Genomic DNA, 19,504 nt, shown 5'->3' with positions numbered 1-19,504 from the left:
GGATGGTGACGACGCGTGTGAGAGAGGATGTCATAGGATGTTACACTCCCTTCCTGTTCATCTGCTCGATAGCTTTGTCCATCTCTACCATCATTCTTTGTCCTCCCTCTCTTCGTTCTCCCTTCCCTATCCCATGTCGTTGCCTTTTGAAAAATCTACTTTTATTTCATAGATAATAGCATTTTGAATGTCACGATTCAATGTGCAATGAAACACTAAGTGCATTGATGTTATTATTATGGTGTATTGATTTCTGGAAGAAAGATCAAATGAGCATATGCTAAGGAGTCAACTATAAGAATCTTATTTTTTATATTGTAATGATATTTGTAATAATATTCACTATATTCAATAATATTCAAAAAAGGTTATACATATAATATAAAAATTCTATCTTATACATATTGCTTTTGTATTTTTTTTTTGTTTTTAATATATAAGAAGAAACAGAATATGTGTGAAAAATTAATCGAACATAACATAGATGTTTAATATGTTATATACGAATCTAACGATTTCGAATCTAAAGATTTTTATTTTTTATAAGATTAATTCTCTTTTCATAATGTGCGGAAAAAAAAACAAATATTGTGTACATACAATATCAAAGATATGATTCAAGGAAATTATAACAATTTAATGAATTGATGAAGGAATTATCGATCGAATTGTTATTATGACGAAAGAAAAATCTTTTATAATAATATATTACACTCAATGAATCATATAAAGCTTCAAAACTTTAATTTATTTTCGAAACAGATTTATCTTGTTATCTTTTTGAGAATGACAAAAATAATTCATTTTTAGTTGTTTTAAACAAAGACCTGGCACGATTCCAATAATTTTGGCGCCATAATGTAAAAGTAAATTCCGATAGTATTTTTAGCGGAGAATACTGGAAATATATTTAAAAAAATTCTACGACTAATAAATATCATTAAATCGTCAAAGATATGAGAATCTAAGCAAAGGCCTAGCTATCATTAGTGATTTACTGTACCATATTATAAATGTTTAACAAGTGTAGAAACTATGAAATTTTTTATCATTGCGATTTCAATTTTGTATCGATATAATAATGATATAAATAAATATTGAAAAAAGGTTGTTAAATACATGTTTATAATGAAAAGTCTAAATGAATAAAATTACTATCCAGTAAACACAAAAATGTTATATTAATATTATATAAAAGTTATGAAACGGGAGATTATAAATAATATATATGAATATTATTAAGTTGTACTCGTTATAATTATAATTTCATATATATAACATATACTATATATATATAACATATAGCGAAGCGTGGCACAGTAGATAGCGCACTAGTTTACAAAGCCAAAGGTCCCGGGTTCGATTCCCGATAGAACCGAAAAATTGTATACGCTCGCTTCTCTCTCGGAAGGCACTGGCAAACCACCGAGAAATCTTGCCAAGAGAATCTCTCTATTTTTCAGCCGTTCGGAATCGGCATTAAACTGTAGGTCCCATATACGTGTGATAATCTGGTGCGCAACACAGGTATATGAAAGAGAGAGATCACTATGTTCGGACACGAACAAAAGGACTATGAAGAACATATATATACATATATATACTATATATACTGTGTGTGTGTGTGTGTATGTGTGTGTGTGTGTGTGTGTGTGTGTATGTAACATTATTGTATTGCAATGTTATTCCGTTACATTACTGTTGTAATGTTACAAAATAATACAATATATTTTCGATAAACATTATATTAATATTATATAAAAGTAATATAAAATAGAATGTTACAAGTAATATGTATAAGTATTACCAGTAAGTTACTGGTTAATTGTTTCATAAATAAAACGTGCAATATTATGTTGTTACATTCATAGTTATGCTCCACATAGAATTGGTTTATATAAATATTGATCATATAGATCCGATAATTTTAAATAACTAAAATAAATTATACATACTTATTAATTTATAAAATTCAGGATTCAATTTATATAAAAATATCGGTTTTTTGCTTCAAATAGGCAGTAAATAGACTATTTTTTATTTATCTGCTCAATTCCGAATAATTTGTTTAATTTTTCAAATCCATTGTTGGGATTGTATTAGAAATTGAAGCAACAAAAAAAGAGATATACTTTGGATCTTATATTTTAGTACCAATCCTTTATAGATTTTATATCCATTTCATGAAAAAGTGAATACGAGTTAGTCTGATTTTGCCGTGTAACGGCAAGTTCAAGAAACTCGTTTATAACAATACCATAATACAATAATATTCTGTTATATTATTGCTGTAATGTTTCAAAATAATACATGTGATATATACAGTTTTATATTATAGATAACTTACGTTATATTATTTGTTATTTTTATATTATATTACTACAACAAACAATGTTTACTGACAATATAGGCACGGAAGTGTCCCCTTCCGATTTTGATGAGCTTTTAATATGTTGTTTTCTAGACAAAAATAAGAGACACGTATTTTTTTATACGTGCCCATACGTGTGTCTAAAGGGTAAAACACCCCTTTGAAAAAATCGGTCTTTTTCTTTCGAGATAAATATTTCAGAAACTATAAGAGGTAGAAAAAAATTTTCAAATTAAAAGTTAAATGGTTTTAAGAGTACTTTACAATAATAACAAGTGCCTCTGTCAATCTTAACATTTGAAGTTCATTATTTCATCACAGTTACTTTCAAGGTTAATTTTAAGATTGACAAAGACACTTTCAGAAAAAACGTTTGACACAAAAGTTTGTTATTTTTTCACGTACAATTCGAATCTGTAATAAAAAGTACCATGTTCCCCTAAAAAAATTCAACTTCCGATCCGGATGGCGTATTTCCGGTCGGAATCAAAAGTTGAAAATATCACCATTTGATAGAGCGTACCCGATTTACTTAAAAATTGTTCGCGAGTTTTGATAAAAGCCATTTATTTTCATTTTAAAAGGGATATACGGGTGGTCTGGGACATCTTGTATATACAGGATGTCGCAGACCACCCATATCAGCCGAATATCTCAAAAACTGAGCGCGGCAGGCAAAAATATTTCAGACAAAAGTTGTAAGGTTTCAAATAACGCATTACATGGCGATATCAGTTTAACCTTGAATAGTTATTTGAAGATCACGTGAAGGTCACCGTCAATTTCTTAAATGGAACCTCCTATTTTTTATTGCATATTCTTGTAGTTTATCTCGAGGGCTTTCCAAAACACTATAATAAAATATTTTTCCCTCAAGTACTTTTGGAGTTATAAGGCTTGAAATCATTTCTTAATTTTACATAAACCGTAAAATATCTTGTAAAATATTCATTTTTCGATTATCTTACCTTGATACTTTTATGTACAAAATAATGAGAGGAATCAATTGGTGTAAAGAGAAAACATAGTTGTTTTTAAGAAAAAATATGTAATTGTTAATTGCAAATTACATATTTTTTCGAAACAATTATGTGTTTTCTTTACACCAATTGATTCCTCTCATTATTTTGTACGTAAAAGTATTAAGGTAAGATAATCGAAAAATGAATATTTTACAAGATATTTTACGGTTTATGTAAAATTAAGAAATTATTTCAAGCCTCATAACTCGGAAAGCACTTAATGAAAACTAACTTAATTATAGTGTTTTGGAAAGCCCTCGAGATAAGCTACAAGAATATGCAATAAAAAGTACGGAGTTCTATTTAAGAAATTGACGATGACCTTCACGTGACCTTCAAATGACTCTCCAAGGTCAAATCATTGCCACCATCTTATGGCCTCCTTCAAGCCATACAACTTTTGTTTGAAACATTTTTTTATTTAACGCACCATGTCGGAGATGTTTGAGCGTACTATTTAAAATGGGACACCCTGTATATATACAGGGTGTTTGGAAATTTAATCGACAAATTTTCAGGTATTGTCGGGGGCACCATAAGAATCATTTTTTGCAAATAAACCTGGGTCGGAAACGTGTCATTACATCGCTACGGCATACGGAGTGTTCGAGAGAGTTGGGACCTCGAAATATCACAAAAAATAGTTTTACAAAAAATTGCTTCAAATAAAAGTTGTAGGGTGTAAAAAGGTCTATTTACTGGCGTTATGTGTTTGACCTTGGATGGCGTCGCCAAGGTCACGACAAGGCGACCTTGAATTTTTGAAATGAAACCCTCCACTTTTTATTGCATATTCTTGTAGCTTTATCTGTGTTGCTGCAATGGTAACTGGATAAAGAGTTATGATTGTTCAATCTTGTTTGTTGAGTAGGATATACAAAAAAAATATAATATGAGATTATAACTGTAACATCAACCAGAAAATAGTATAAAATTTATTCAGACAAATCAAATATGCAGTGAGATCAAAGTAATACATGAAACTAAACTTTCTAATTCTTGGATTTAGTAATTGTGAGATTTATAAAATAATATAAGGATAATGAACAAAGATAATACTAAGTATAAACTAGTAAAAATATTCATAACAAAGCTTAAATAAATAGAATGTAAAGTGATGAATTTCACTTAATTAACAAATTTAAAACTAAACACTTAACAAATAAAATTATTATTAGAGATATTGCTGTAAATATTAATTTACGTCTTTGTCTTCTACGATACTAAGAAAAGAGAAAAGTGAATATAATTAAGGATCAGTATTCCAAATGTCTTGTCCACGGATGTTACCTTACGTTCTCGTTTTACAAACAAGTAAATGCTAAATATGTCATCCAACCTTGTTGTGTATCACCCCTGTGATCTATACAATCGTTTGATATTGTGTATCTAGCGTAGTCCGTTCCTTTGTGTAAAGCCAAGATGGCCGGATCGCTGAACGTCTTGGTTACGATCTCGTATGATCGATCTTTGTTAGATTCTCCTGTGAGGGATCTTTGTGATAGTTCTTTCGAGAACCGTGATTACACACGGCCACAATGCAGAGATGAGATAAATACTTACGAGAACCGTAACTATTTACGGCCACAAAACACTAAAGAGAAGCGCCCAAGATAACCGTGATCATTCACGGCCGACACGTCGAGAAGAAGAGAGTGCGCCCAGCAAAGGTTAAAACAAAAGAGAAAGGAAGGGCGCCCTTCCTCCTGTAGGATATGATAGTGGCGCCACGCGGGTTGCGCCGCGTGGCGCTACCGGTTGGAAAAACCGGCCGTTCGTTCGATGCGCGCGCTCTGGCGCTCTCTATGAACAGAAATGATGTTGTAACATTTCCCGCCTGCCTTCGTTGACCGGGGTTAACGAAAATAGCTTAAGGTTCTGTTCCATCGATAGGTAATGGGCACAGCTTCACGATAGGACGTTTGAGCACAGATGTCTGCGTGCGGACAGTAACTACTCTGACGTGCCCATCTGCTCCGGGATGAACGTCTAATATTCGGCCGAGAGGCCACTTAGATGGCGGATACCGTTCATCCACGACCAGAACAAGCGAACCTTTCTGAAGTGATGGCATTAGCTTGTTCCATTTGGACACATCGTGGTATCTCTGAAGACATTCCTTTGACCATCGTGACCAGAATGAATCTAACATCTGTCTAAGTAATTGCCATCTCGACAATCTGGAACTGTTAACAGTGGTTAACATCGGTTCAGGTATAATTGTTGGAGCACCACCTAGTAAAAAGTGGCCAGGTGTTAATGCTGAAAGATCCTCAGGATCATCTGATAGAGGACTCAAAGGTCTCGAATTGAGAACTGCTTCTATCTGTGTTAGAAGGGTGGTCATCTCTTCGTATGTGAGGAGCTGATTACCTACGATGCGTTTGAGATGGTATTTAACAGATTTGACGGTAGCTTCCCACTTTCCTCCAAAATGGGGTGCACTTGGCGGATTAAAAATCCATTGGGTACCGTCGTTCGCGAGTAAGATTGATAATTTTTCTGACTCCTTTGATGTCGACGAAAACAAGTTTCGTAACTCCTTGTCAGCTCCCATCAGATTGGTGCCGCAATCACTCGATAGTGTTGCACAGATACCTCGTCTAGCTGCGAAACGTTTATATGCTGCAATGAAGGCGTCGGAGGAATAATCCGTAACTAATTCAAGATGAGAGGCGGATGTTGAGTAACAGACAAATACGGCTATATAGGCCTTGTATTGTCGTGCATTTTTTCCCTTCCAGGTCTTGATAGAGAATGGTCCTGCATAATCTACACCAGAATTTAGAAACGGACGTACTGTAGGATTGACTCTTGTAGTAGGGAGTTGGCCCATTATTTGTTGTGCTCTTTTTTGTCTGTACCTTGAGCAGATAACGCATTTAAGGATAAACGATTTTACTGGAATCCGGCCTCCGATTATCCAATAATTTTGACGAATATATGTCAGGGTGATTTGCGTTCCTCCATGTAAAGTTCTCAAATGTGCATCTGAAATAATGAGAGTAGTGAGAAGGGACTGTTTCGGTAATATCAGCAGGTGCTTAGACTCTTCAGGTAAGCTTGAATGCTGAAGACGTCCCCCGGTTCGCAGAAGATCATTTGCATCTAAAAATGGTGTAAGACGAATCAACGAACTGGACCTGCTTAACGTAGCGCCTTGAGATAAAACATTAATTTCTTGCTTGAAATATATTTGTTGGATATGTCTTATCCAGAAGAATCGTGCTTCTTCGATCTCACAAACGGTTAATGGATCTGTCCGTGAAACTGACTGTCTAAATCTCGCTACGGATCTCATGCACATAGCTGTAATGCGTAATAGTTTCTTGAAGTCGGAATATCGTGCTAGTAAATCCCAAAGTTGTGAATTTTGAGATGTTATTGTAGTAACTTGAGCTGGACGCTCTTCTAGATTGTCGGATATTGGAACATTGTAAAGTTCAACAGGCCAGGTGTCGGGGGATTGAGAAAGCCACGTGGGTCCTTCCCACCAGTAGGTAAAATTATTCAGCTGTGAAGGAGACACTCCTCTTGTCGCAATATCAGCTGGGTTATCTTTTCCAGGTACGAATCTCCATCTTGCATGAGGTAGAGTCTCCTGGATATAGACTACTCGATTTTGGACAAAGTCCTTCCATTTTGATGCAGGTCCATTGATCCACGTTAATGTTATTGTAGAATCCGTCCAAAGAAACAATGAAACTCCGTTGAGATCTAAAACTTTAATGACGTGAGAGATTAACTTCGTCAGTAATACTGCACCAGATAATTCCAGTCTTGGAATAGTCATTCTTTTTATAGGTGCTACTTTAGTTTTCGATACAATCAGCATTGTGGTGGGATTTGTGTTGACGTTGGTTGTGCGGAGGTAAACCGAAGCTGCAAATGCTTGCTGAGAAGCATCGCAAAAACCATGAAGTTGAATTTGATGACTTGGTTTATTTCCAATCCATCGCGGAATGCTGATGAGGTTAATATCTGTTAGTTCTCTCAAAAATGTGATCCACTTGTCAGAAATATAATTTGGTAATGGGTCATCCCAATCTAAGCTTTGACTCCATAATTCTTGAATCAGAATTTTCGCCTTGATGATGATCGGCGATAAAAAACCGAGTGGGTCGAATAGTTTCGCTATGACAGACAACACAGTACGTTTTGTCATGGCATGAATTGGTGACGAATTGAATGTGAAATGAAAAGTGTCATATTGTGGCTGCCATTTTAATCCAAGAGCTTGAACACAAGAATTTCGATCGATCAACTTTGATGATTCATCATCTCGTTTATTCCTTGGTAATGAGTCAAGTACTGAAACTAAATTACTCGTCCACTTTTGTAATTGGAAACCGCCTGCCATGCATATCTGATTTAGATGTTCGATTTGTGCCGTCACAGCTGCAGGTGAATCGGCTCCTCCAAACACGTCGTCCACATATCTGCCTTTAGTAAGGCATGGAACGGCGAGAGGGTAGTTCCTCCTTTCATTTTCTACCAATTGAAGAATTGCACGAAGTGCTAAGTACGGAACGCAGGCCATTCCGTAAGTGACTGTTGTTAATTCGTACGTGTCGACACGATCTTCCGATGTTGACCATAGTATTCATTGATATTTCCAGTCCTTTGGATGAACATTGATCTGCCTGTACATTTTTTCAATGTCTGCAGCGAAAACATATCGAAATTGTCGAAACCATATGAGAACGTCTAGTAGTTCGAGTTGTAATTTAGGGCCCGTGTGAAGAATCTCATTGAGAGAAACCCTCGATGTTGTACGGCTTGATCCATTGAATACAACTCTTAGTTTGGTGGTCGTACTATTCTCTTTCCATACGCCGTGATGAGGTAGATAAAAATTAGGTTGAGGTTCCGGTTGAGCGTCGTCTATCTGTCTCATATGATTTAAGTCTTTATACTCAGACATAAATTTTGAATAGGCTTGAGCATAATTTCTGTCCGAATTGAATTTCCTCAATAGTGATGTTAACATCAGAGAAGCTTTCCGTCGTGAATCACCTAAATCTTCAACAGATCTCTTGAAAGGTAGACATACCACGTAACGACCTTGTGGGTCCCTTGAATGTGTGTCTTGAAAATGTTTTTCACATTCTTGTTCTTCTTGTGTTAGAGAGGAATTCTTCTGGATGATCTCACTTCCTCTTGTTCCCAGAACTTATGAAGTACATCAAACAATTGTTGGTCCATAGACACATGATAACTCCTGGCTGACAATGATGTTCGTTTTGCCGAAATCGGACCAGAAATAATCCATCCAAAGGCAGTACATTGTGCTATAGGAGCGTCAGTTGGTCCTTTCTTTAGTCCTTCACGGATGATCTTGTGGTATACATCAGCTCCAATTATCATGTCAACAGGTAGTGATTGTAAAAAGTGAGGATCTGCCAATGTTAATCCGTTAAGATGCGGCCAATGTTGCGTATCAAGTCGAACTGAAGGAATTGCGTTGGTAAGCTTAGTTAAAATATGAGCTGATAATTCAAGTTGTTCCGCATTTTCGTGAATGGCAGTCACCTTAAACGATGTTAAGCCACGCGTTTTGTAAGAAGAATGTCCTCCTACTCCAACTAAAGGAATAGATGAGTGTGACCTAGGAAGCCGTAGAGTTTGAACCACTCTTTCAGTTATCAAAGTGACCTCTGAGCCTTGATCAATTAAGACTCTGATCAGCAGAGTACTTCCTTTCTGATTAATGATGAGAATTTGAGCGGTTGCTAATAAAACACATGAGGTAGCCAGATCTGAATTCGCATTCACATGTAAAACTTGAGAAGGACCAGGTTTTGTGACAGACTCCTGTGGTGCAGTGGTTTTTGTTGATTCGAAATTGTTTTCTTTGTCCGCACCGGTCTGTTTATGAATGGTGGTATGATGTTTCCGACCACATTTTATGCACCGTTTAGTTGAGCGACAATCAGAGACTCGATGAGCTCCCAAACAATTGTAGCAGCGTCCATGTTTTGTTAGGATTGAATGACGTTGTTGAGTGGTCTTCGACATGTATTGTGGACATCCATTGAGAAAGTGCTTGGCAGAATAGATGATACATGAAGATGGAGACTTGGCATAAACTTCTTGGTTTTTTGCTTGAAAATGTGATTTCAAGCTGGTTTGATGTGATTTCGATGTGTGCTTGATACCGCGAGATTTTTCAAAAGCTTGCAAGGATAGTAATCGTGTGACTAAAAATTCACAGAATTGTTTCCACGTAGGTGGCTCCTTAGCAGAACCTAAATGTTGTTCCCAAGTTTTGACAGAATCAGAGTCTAGGCGTTGTACAGCGATAAACACAAGGAAATCATCCCATTTGTCCACAGGACGTTGTAAGGTCTCTAACGTTCTAAAAATTTGCATGAGATTCGTATATAAATATTCTAGCTCCGTTGCTGACTCCCTCGTCATTCGTTTCAGCGAAAGTAACGCTTGTATGGCAGCGTTGACCAACAGGCGTTTGTTCTCATAGAAGGAAATGAGATCGTCCCAGGCTTTTTGAAAATTATCAGCTGTTAAAGCAGTATTTTTCAATAAATGAGCTGCAGTGCCTGTTAAACTGGCTTTTAGATATTGCAGCTTTTCCACGGAGCTGAGCGTAGTATTTCTGATGATAATAGATGAAAACAGATCCTTGAATGAAAGCCATTCCGATGGCGCACCATTAAACTTAGGAAGATCAATCCGAGGTAATCTTGTGTGATGAGAGATGGATAATTGATCTGCTGCTGTCTGAGACAGAGATTGAGTCGATGACGTGCCTTCAGTTAACTGTTCTTCGGAATCCAGATGAGAGTTCATTCTGTCAAGACATTCTAAATAACGTTCGTAAGTCAAAGAATGGATATTGTCAGCAAAATAACTATGATTCCGTATGATTTCTTGTTCAGACGGGTCAAGCTGAATGATGGATATCATAATCGCATCATGAGTGGCTGAGAATTTGTCCCAGGTATCTTTGAGTAAAGTTAACCGTGCATTAATCACACGGGATGTGAGCTCACTTGTTGGAATTTTCGTGAAAGTTTCGAAAGATCGAAAGATAAGCGTGCTTAAGGAATGTTGTTGTTCCAGACGCCCTTGTATGTGAGAAATCCTCATTGTGAGTCTTGGATGAGAATTGGATGTGATGACAATTATAACTCTCCTTCAAATTGCACTGTATTCAGAATATACCGGGATCCGGCTCGAAGGACCAAAAATATGTTGCTGCAATGGTAACTGGATAAAGAGTTATGATTGTTCAATCTTGTTTGTTGAGTAGGATATACAAAAAAAATATAATATGAGATTATAACTGTAACATCAACCAGAAAATAGTATAAAATTTATTCAGACAAATCAAATATGCAGTGAGATCAAAGTAATACATGAAACTAAACTTTCTAATTCTTGGATTTAGTAATTGTGAGATTTATAAAATAATATAAGGATAATGAACAAAGATAATACTAAGTATAAACTAGTAAAAATATTCATAACAAAGCTTAAATAAATAGAATGTAAAGTGATGAATTTCACTTAATTAACAAATCTAAAACTAAACACTTAACAAATAAAATTATTATTAGAGATATTGCTGTAAATATTAATTTACGTCTTTGTCTTCTACGATACTAAGAAAAGAGAAAAGTGAATATAATTAAGGATCAGTATTCCAAATGTCTTGTCCACGGATGTTACCTTACGTTCTCGTTTTACAAACAAGTAAATGCTAAATATGTCATCCAACCTTGTTGTGTATCACCCCTGTGATCTATACAATCGTTTGATATTGTGTATCTAGCGTAGTCCGTTCCTTTGTGTAAAGCCAAGATGGCCGGATCGCTGAACGTCTTGGTTACGATCTCGTATGATCGATCTTTGTTAGATTCTCCTGTGAGGGATCTTTGTGATAGTTCTTTCGAGAACCGTGATTACACACGGCCACAATGCAGAGATGAGATAAATACTTACGAGAACCGTAACTATTTACGGCCACAAAACACTAAAGAGAAGCGCCCAAGATAACCGTGATCATTCACGGCCGACACGTCGAGAAGAAGAGAGTGCGCCCAGCAAAGGTTAAAACAAAAGAGAAAGGAAGGGCGCCCTTCCTCCTGTAGGATATGATAGTGGCGCCACGCGGGTTGCGCCGCGTGGCGCTACCGGTTGGAAAAACCGGCCGTTCGTTCGATGCGCGCGCTCTGGCGCTCTCTATGAACAGAAATGATGTTGTAACAATCCGATAGCACGTATCCGATTGAAATCATCATCTAGAAAATAAAGTATTTTATTTCTGATTTCTAATATGCAATAAAAAGTGGAGGGTTCCATTTCAAAAATTCAAGGTCGCCTTGTCGTGACCTTGGCGACGCCATCCAAGGTCAAACACATGGCGCCAGTAAATAGACCTTTTTACACCCTACAACTTTTTTTTGAAACAATTTTTTGTAGAACTATTTTTTGTGATATTTCGAGGTCCCAACTCTTTCGAACACTCCGTATGCCGTAGCGATGTAATGACACGTTTCCGACCTCAGGTTTATTTGCAAAAAATGATTCTTATGGTGCCCCCGACAATCTCTGAAAATTTGTTGATTGAATTTCCGAACACTGTATATACAGGGTGTCCCTGAATGGTCTGTACAAAATTTGTTAATAAGTTCCAGGGACCTAAACAGCAGAAAATGTCCCATAAACATGGGGTTGGAAACGCTTGCTTTTGGAGTTACGACGGTTCGAAGTTTTCCTGCAATAGCTGGAGAAATTATCACGTCAAATTGCATAGGTGTTACAAAACTGTGTTTATTTATTTCCTCGGTTTTGCCACGGACATAACAGGACAGTACACTTACTATAGCAAATGCTCGAAATGGCCTCCGTTAGATTCCAAGGAAGCCTGCGCACGTCGCCGCATTGTCTGACGAACGGTTTCCCCCAGCGGTTTTATCAGCGGTTTTATCAGCGATTTTGCGATCAGACAAATTGCGGACTGCGCCGATTTTTCCGTGGTCGGCCCTTTTATTGTGGGGCCCCATCGTCGCGAGGGCCAATTATTTTAAAGATTAGCGGTGACCTCAGGGCGCTGTGTGTGATAGGCGACCGCTGAGGTCTGACGTATTTTATTTTGCGGTGAGCATGCGCGAGACAACTTTTAATCAGCTGATTCGCTTACAGCTGATTACGTCGCGCGGTTGCGCATGCTCAGGCGTCGCGAGCGTTGAGATAGCGGTTGGCATTGTTTTGCCAAACTGTTTATCTAACGTCTTCAACAAACGCGAGTTGAAGATGACTATGCGCTTTCTTTTGGCGACTCGAAACGTCGAGAAAGTTCGAGCGACGTTAATTTTAAATCTTACGACTTATTTGAATTTGAAATGCGCGATAATCCTTCCAATCTTGAACAATCAGTATGACCTTGAAGAGTGTTGTCAAGGTCACATAAAGGTCATCTTGAATTCTGTAAATGGAAACCCCAATTTTTTATTGCATATTCTTGTAGCTTATCTCGAGAGCTTTCCCAAACACTATAATAAAGTATTTCTTCATTGAGTACTTTTCGAGTTATGAGGCTTGAAATAATTTCTTAATTTTAAAAAACCATAAAATATCTAGTAAAATATTCATTTCTCGATTATCTTACCTTAATACTTTTATGTACAAAATAATAAGAGGAACCAATTGGTGTAAAGAAAACATACAGTTGTTTTTCAAAAAAATATTTAATTGTTAATTGCAAATTACATATTTTTTCTTCGAAACAACTATGACTTTGACAATATGTAATATAAAATAGGCAGTTCTATTTAAAAAATTGAAGGTGATCTTCACGTAACTTTCAAACGACTTTTCGAGGTCAAACCAATGACATTATCTTATAGCCCCCTTGAAACCATATAACTTTTGTCTGAAACATTTCTTTCTAAAATGCATAGTTTATAAAATTCAACCGTTTCCAGACTTTTGGTACACCCTGTATATATACACTCAGTTCCAAAAAAAGTGGTACACTTGAAATTTGGAAAAAAATCAAATTTCAAATGACGATAACTTTGTAAATAATAAAGATAGAAAGGTCTGTAAAAAATGAAAATGAAGCTTGAAATCTCTACTTTAAAACTAGGTTCTCCGAAATGTTGCGAGATAACATTTTTAAAAATGACGGATGACGAAACAAGTACATGCAAAATTGAAAAATAATTGTTTGAGTTTGCCATGACACGTGGCGAGAATCAAATGTCGCAGGTCAATGGGGTCAAAAGCATATGATAATACAGAGATTTCTCTTTAAAATGCTTTTTTGTTCATCTCGATACGATGATTTTTCACCGAGTTATACGCATTTAAAGAAAAATGCGGCTTTTTACTCGCTGTAAAAAGCGCACACACACACACACACACACACACACATCACAAGGAGGGTTTGGTGTCTTGAAATACTGTGGAGTTGACGAACCACGGGGTCCTTATCCTTGTGGTATACAAACACACACACACACACACACACACACACACACCACAAGAAGGGTTTGGAGTCTTAAAATACTGTGGAGTTGACGAACCACAAGGTTCTTATTCTTCCAATTCAGCGTTATTAAAAATTCAAAATTGAATGTTTCAGCATCTAATACAGCTAGCAAGATTTTAAAAAAGCATTTTAAAGGTCCGGATGTCTACTTTTTAAAATTTTATATCGCAATTGTGTTCGACAATTTTTTAAAAACGACGGATGACAAAACGAGATCATGCAAAATTGAAAAATAATTGTTTGAGTTTGCCATGACACATGACGATAATCAAATGTCGCAGGTCAATGTGGTCAAAATATGATAATACAGAGATTCCTCTTTAAAATGATTTTTTGTTCATCTCGATACGATAATTTTTCGTCGAGTTATACGCATTTGGAGTAAAAAGCCGCTTTTTTCTTCAAAGGGGGAATTTTCTGAGAAGGATAGATAGAGATCCCAAATTCCTTTCTCGTATAATATTTAGCGATGAATCGCTATTTACGCGAGAAGGAATACCTATTTAATTCGCATAACATGCATTTGTGGAGCGATGAAAATCCCAGAGTTACACGAGTCAGGAATTTCCAGATTCGTTGGAAGCTCAACATCTGGGCTGGAATCATGGGGACTGAAATACTAGACCCAATCATTCTCCCGGACATTTTAACCAGCGCAGCATACATTAACTTATTAAAAAACGATCTATCAGATTTTTCGGAAGACGTGCCGTTATTAGATAGAAACAAAATTATATTCCAACAAGACGGTGCTGGCCCTCACAATGCCAGAATTGTGACAAATTATTTAAATAACGAGTTTCCTGGACGCTGGATAGGTCGATATGGTCCGATACGTTGGCCTCCAAGATCCCCGGATCTCAATCCACTGGATTTTTTCCTTTGGGGATACTGCAAGGAAATAACTTATAAAACGCTCCCTGAAGACATGGAGGATTTGGAAACAAGATTGAGATATGCCATATGGTCTGTTGAAGAAGATGTACTTGCAAATGTCCAAAGAAATTTAATGAAACGCATGAGAGCTTGCGTTCGGATGGATGGAGGCCATTTCGAACATTTACTGTAAAATGTCGAAAACAATTCGCCCTTTTTAAGGCGATCAAAATAATCCGCTCTTTTCAGAGCGACCAACATTCTTAAACGTGGAATCTTCTTTCGTTTTCACAAAAGCGTAAGAAAAAGCCAAGAGAAGAATCAAGACGCGCTGCAATTAATTAATATTTTTTTTATATTGATTTTCCATGATAATAGCTAAATAAATATTTAATAATAACTATATTTATTTATAAATAAATTAAATATTATTATTGATATTAAATAAATAAATATTTAATATTAATAATAATAGTAAAATATTTAATATTACTATTTAATATTAGTAGTAAAATATTCAATATTTTTAAAACATTCATTTATTCTAATTAATTTTGAATATCATATGATGTATGTATATCGTATGATAATAATAATATTATACGCGCGTTAAATGTTTAATATTGTATGTTGGCCGCGTTCTTCGGTCAAACACATGATTACGTTCGGCAGCGCTGTTAGTACCTTAACCTACCGTAACCTAACATAACTACAGCTGTTTGCTACCGCCGAATAAATATCGTCGCGTTGTCGCGTTGTTGCGTCGTCGCGTCGTGTAATAACGTGTGTGTCCGCGTGTATTTCTTTCATCGAGGGATTTTTAATTGCTAACGATGATTATTCGGCAGTGATTGACAGTGATTAGTGATAGAGATAGTGATAGTTTAATAAATTCTCGTTTTATCGAGTGAGTGAATAAATGTGGTTACGTTGAAGTTTACAAAAGAGTACAGTTTATAAAAAGAAAAACTTTCGATTAATTATTTAGTGTGGATGTCTCTGTCTTTTGTAACGTGTGATATCTACGTTAAATTTGAGTGAAAGTGCGATCTATCGGAATATTTATTTCTCAAGAAACTACAGCAATAATTAGCAGAAGTCATCGAACAAGGTAACAATAATTATTCTTTGGCGTTGTGTCAAAACAGATCTTGGGAAGTCAGATAGTGTCCCAGAGGAAATTCGTAAAAAGAGAGGGGTTTTTAGTGGGTAGGGAGTACCGAGTTGGTAATTAGACTTGGTACTCGAGTCCCACATAACTCACCGGACCGACCGGTGAGTATGCATAAAATGCATTTTCCCCTCTCGTAAAAAAAAAAAAAAATAAAAACCAACCACGGGTAAGTGGGCGAATGAGAGAGAGAGAGAGAGAGAGAGAGAGAAAAGAGAGAAAGAGAATGTATGTATTCGCATGTATGTCCGTGTATAGTATAGCGACCAGCTGATCGCCGAAGGCGCCCCGCGTGAGCGCCCGCGTCTGACGGTCAGTTGCGCCGCCCTTGCCTGCCTCTTGTATCTGACCCGTAATAAGTGAAATATTTCTCTTAATAATTCAAAAACTATGCTTTGTTCGAAATTTTGCCAAAGGAAAAATCGTCTTAGAATTCGGTCAAGATTATGTTTTTCCAAAAACATAAAGTTATTTAGAATCACCCTGTATATGTGTTTATATACAGGGCGATCCTGAAAAACGTTATGTCTTTAAAATGACGTATTCCTGACACCATTCTAAGACCATTTTTCCTTTACCAAAATTTGATTTGAAGCGTAGTTTTTGAATTATGAGCAAAAATAGTTAGTAAATCACGCGTCGGGTACAGAAGGCAGGCAGGAGCGGCGCGGCGTGCCGCGAGCGCGGGCGCAGCTGACCGCCCGACGGGTGATTATCACCGCATTAGTCGCTAACTATTTTATCTTATAACATAAAATTATGCTTTAAATAAAATTTTGGTAAAGAAGAAAATGTCTTAGAATTACGTCAGAAATACGTGTTCCTTAAAATAACGTTATTTTAATAATGAAAAGTTGTTCCGGATCGCCGGCCGTCCGACGTTGCAATCAGCTGATTGCTACGCGATGTGTGTATGGCGGAGTGTGTGCGTAAGAGAGAGAGAGAGAGAGAGAGAGAGAGAGAGAGAGAGAGAGAAAGAGAGAGAGAGGGAGGGTAGGAGGGACAGACATTCATACACACGCACGCACTTTTTTTCTCGCTCTCTTTCTCTCTTTTACGCAACACTTATACACTCTCTCATTCAGTCTCTCACTCACACTCTCTCGGTCACTCACTCACTCACTCACCTGCTTACTCACTTGCTCACTCACCTTGTAGCAGCGTAGCGAATCTTCATGCTATGTATTGTTATCTGCTGCACGGTTATGATTGCTAGAGATGCGCGACACATCGAAATTTTTTCGATTATTAGTCTCACACTCGATTGACACAATACAGATTACACGATAACGAGTTTACTGTTTATTCACTCACTATTGATTTATCGATACCAAAAATTACTTTCAAAGAAACGCGAATGCAAACAGCACATGACTCGACGCGAAGCGACGGACCGCGGAGACTGCGCGACCACAAGAGTTATGTTGCCAGAAACGCGACACGCGACATCTAACAAACGACTTGCGCGTGGCGCGTGATTGACGCGAGATAAGACGAACGATCGGCTAAAACCTTCGCATTGCGAATGCGGTAGAAAACATGAAACGTATAATGACATACTTTTTAAAAAATTAATTATTTATTATAAATAATAACTATTTCTAATTATAATAAATAATTATTATTTTAAAAAGCATGTGTTGTACGTTATTACGTTTTCGAAATTATTGCATTCACGATGCGAAGATTTAAGTCAATCGCAAGAATAATGTAATTAAAATTACATTTGGAAAAATTTATTTTTATTCTGCTCACAATGAAATGTTCCAACGTGAAAATGTATTGGTCGCTCTGAAAAGAGCGGATTGACTAAAAAAAATTTTAAAGCAGATGCTCAAAATGCCCGCCATCCATCCTAATGCAAGCTCTCATGCGTTTTAATAAGTTTCTTTCGACGTTTTCCATTATTTCTTCGTCAATATTCCAAATAGCGAATCGTAATCTTGTCTCCAGATCTTCAATATCTTCGGGAAGCGTTTTATAAATTACTTCCTTGCAGTATCCCCATAAGAAAAAATCTAGAGGATTGAGATCCGGAGATCTTGCGGGCCAACGTATCGGGCCGTACCGACCCATCCAGCGTCCGGGAAAATTCTCGTTTAAGTAATTCGTAACGATCCTGGCGTTGTGTGGCCCAGCACCGTCTTGTTGGAAGATAATATCGTTTCTTTCAAATAATGGCACATCTTCTAAGAAATGTGGTAGATTTTCTGTTAATTAATCGACGTAGGTTCTTCCAGTTAAAATATCTGGAAGAATAACTGGACCAAGTATTTCAGTGCCCATTATTCCAGCCCATACATTAATCTTCCAACGAGTTTGAAAATTTCGAAATCGCGTGACTCTGGGATTTTCTTCGCTCCAAAAGTGCATATTATGCACATTAAAAATTCCTTCTTGTGTGAATAGCGATTCATCGCTGAATATCACACGAGAGGAATATCTGGGATCTCGATCGACGTTTCGCAGAAAATTTTCGCAAAACGTTCGTCTTGATAATCGCAGGCTTATTGATTGCATCATCGATCGTGCGTCTAATTTATACGATCTTCGCTGGGGGTCTATGCCCCTCCTCGCCTCCCGCGACCAATCACTAATTAGCGTCCGCGACATTCGCGATTGGTCGCGGGAGGCGAGGAGGGGCATAGACCCTCAGCAAAGATCGTATAAATTAGTGCTGCCACACAACGCCAGGATCGTTACGAATTACTTAAACGAGAATTTTCCCGGACGCTGGATGCGTCGGTACGGCCCGATACGTTGGCCCGCAAGATCTCCGGATCTCAATCCTCTAGATTTTTTCTTATGGGGATACTGCAAGGAAGTAATTTATAAAACGCTTCCCGAAGATATTGAAGATCTGGAGACAAGATTACGATTCGCTATTTGGAATATTGACGAAGAAATAATGGAAAACGTCGAAAGGAACTTATTAAAACGCATGAGAGCTTGCATTAGGATGGATGGCGGGCATTTTGAGTATCTGCTTTAAAATTTTTTTTAGTCAATCCGCTCTTTTCAGAGCGACCAATACATTTTCACGTTGGAACATTTCATTGTGAGCAGAATAAAAATAAATTTTTCCAAATGTAATTTTAATTACATTATTCTTGCGATTGACTTAAATCTTCGCATCGTGAATGCAATAATTTCGAAAACGTAATAACGTACAACACATGCTTTTTAAAATAATAATTATTTATTATAATTAGAAATAGTTATTATTTATAATAAATAATTAATTTTTTAAAAAGTATGTCATTATACGTTTCATGTTTTCTACCGCATTCGCAATGCGAAGGTTTTAGCCGATCGTTCGTCTTATCTCGCGTCAATCACGCGCCACGCGCAAGTCGTTTGTTAGATGTCGCGTGTCGCGTTTCTGGCAACATAACTCTTGTGGTCGCGCAGTCTCCGCGGTCCGTCGCTTCGCGTCGAGTCATGTGCTGTTTGCATTCGCGTTTCTTTGAAAGTAATTTTTGGTATCGATAAATCAATAGTGAGTGAATAAACAGTAAACTCGTTATCGTGTAATCTGTATTGTG

The 19,504-nt window shown here is 37.0% G+C and overlaps 2 protein-coding genes across 2 annotated transcripts; both read right to left on the bottom strand.

Annotated features, from left to right (window-relative positions):
- Positions 1–5,263: 5,263 nt before the first annotated feature.
- Positions 5,264–7,933, bottom strand: LOC145961747 (uncharacterized). The gene has a single exon (XM_083082213.1). The coding sequence runs from the start codon at positions 7,931–7,933 to the stop codon at positions 5,264–5,266; it is 2,670 nt and encodes an 889-aa protein (XP_082938339.1).
- A 63-nt stretch (positions 7,934–7,996) lies between these two features.
- On the bottom strand, positions 7,997–10,503 carry LOC145961745 (uncharacterized). Its single transcript, XM_083082212.1, has 2 exons — positions 8,548–10,503; positions 7,997–8,281 (listed from the first exon to the last, which is right to left on the bottom strand). Exons 1-2 carry the CDS (start codon positions 10,501–10,503, stop codon positions 7,997–7,999), a joined length of 2,241 nt encoding a protein of 746 aa, XP_082938338.1.
- Between the last annotated feature and the right edge of the window lie 9,001 nt (positions 10,504–19,504).

Source organism: Camponotus vicinus, unplaced genomic scaffold (genome assembly GCF_025532165.1).
Source record: "Camponotus vicinus isolate PSW18456_S1 unplaced genomic scaffold, iyCamVici1.0 SCAF_11, whole genome shotgun sequence".
In the NCBI taxonomy this organism is placed as follows: Eukaryota; Metazoa; Arthropoda; class Insecta; order Hymenoptera; family Formicidae; genus Camponotus; species Camponotus vicinus.
The sequence above is the reverse complement of the archived record's forward strand: the minus strand, read 5'-3'. Positions and strand labels throughout refer to the sequence as shown.

Bases quoted from the DNA above. Each gene is read 5' to 3' on its own strand.
- LOC145961747 (XM_083082213.1), bottom strand. From the start codon at position 7,933: ATGGCCTGCGTTCCGTACTTAGCACTTCGTGCAATTCTTCAATTGGTA.
- LOC145961745 (XM_083082212.1), bottom strand. From the start codon at position 10,503: ATGAGGATTTCTCACATACAAGGGCGTCTGGAACAACAACATTCCTTA. The intron at 8,282-8,547 runs GTGAGATCATCC...CATATGAGACAG, and splicing joins AGTTCTGGGAACAAGAGGAA to ATAGACGACGCTCAACCGGA.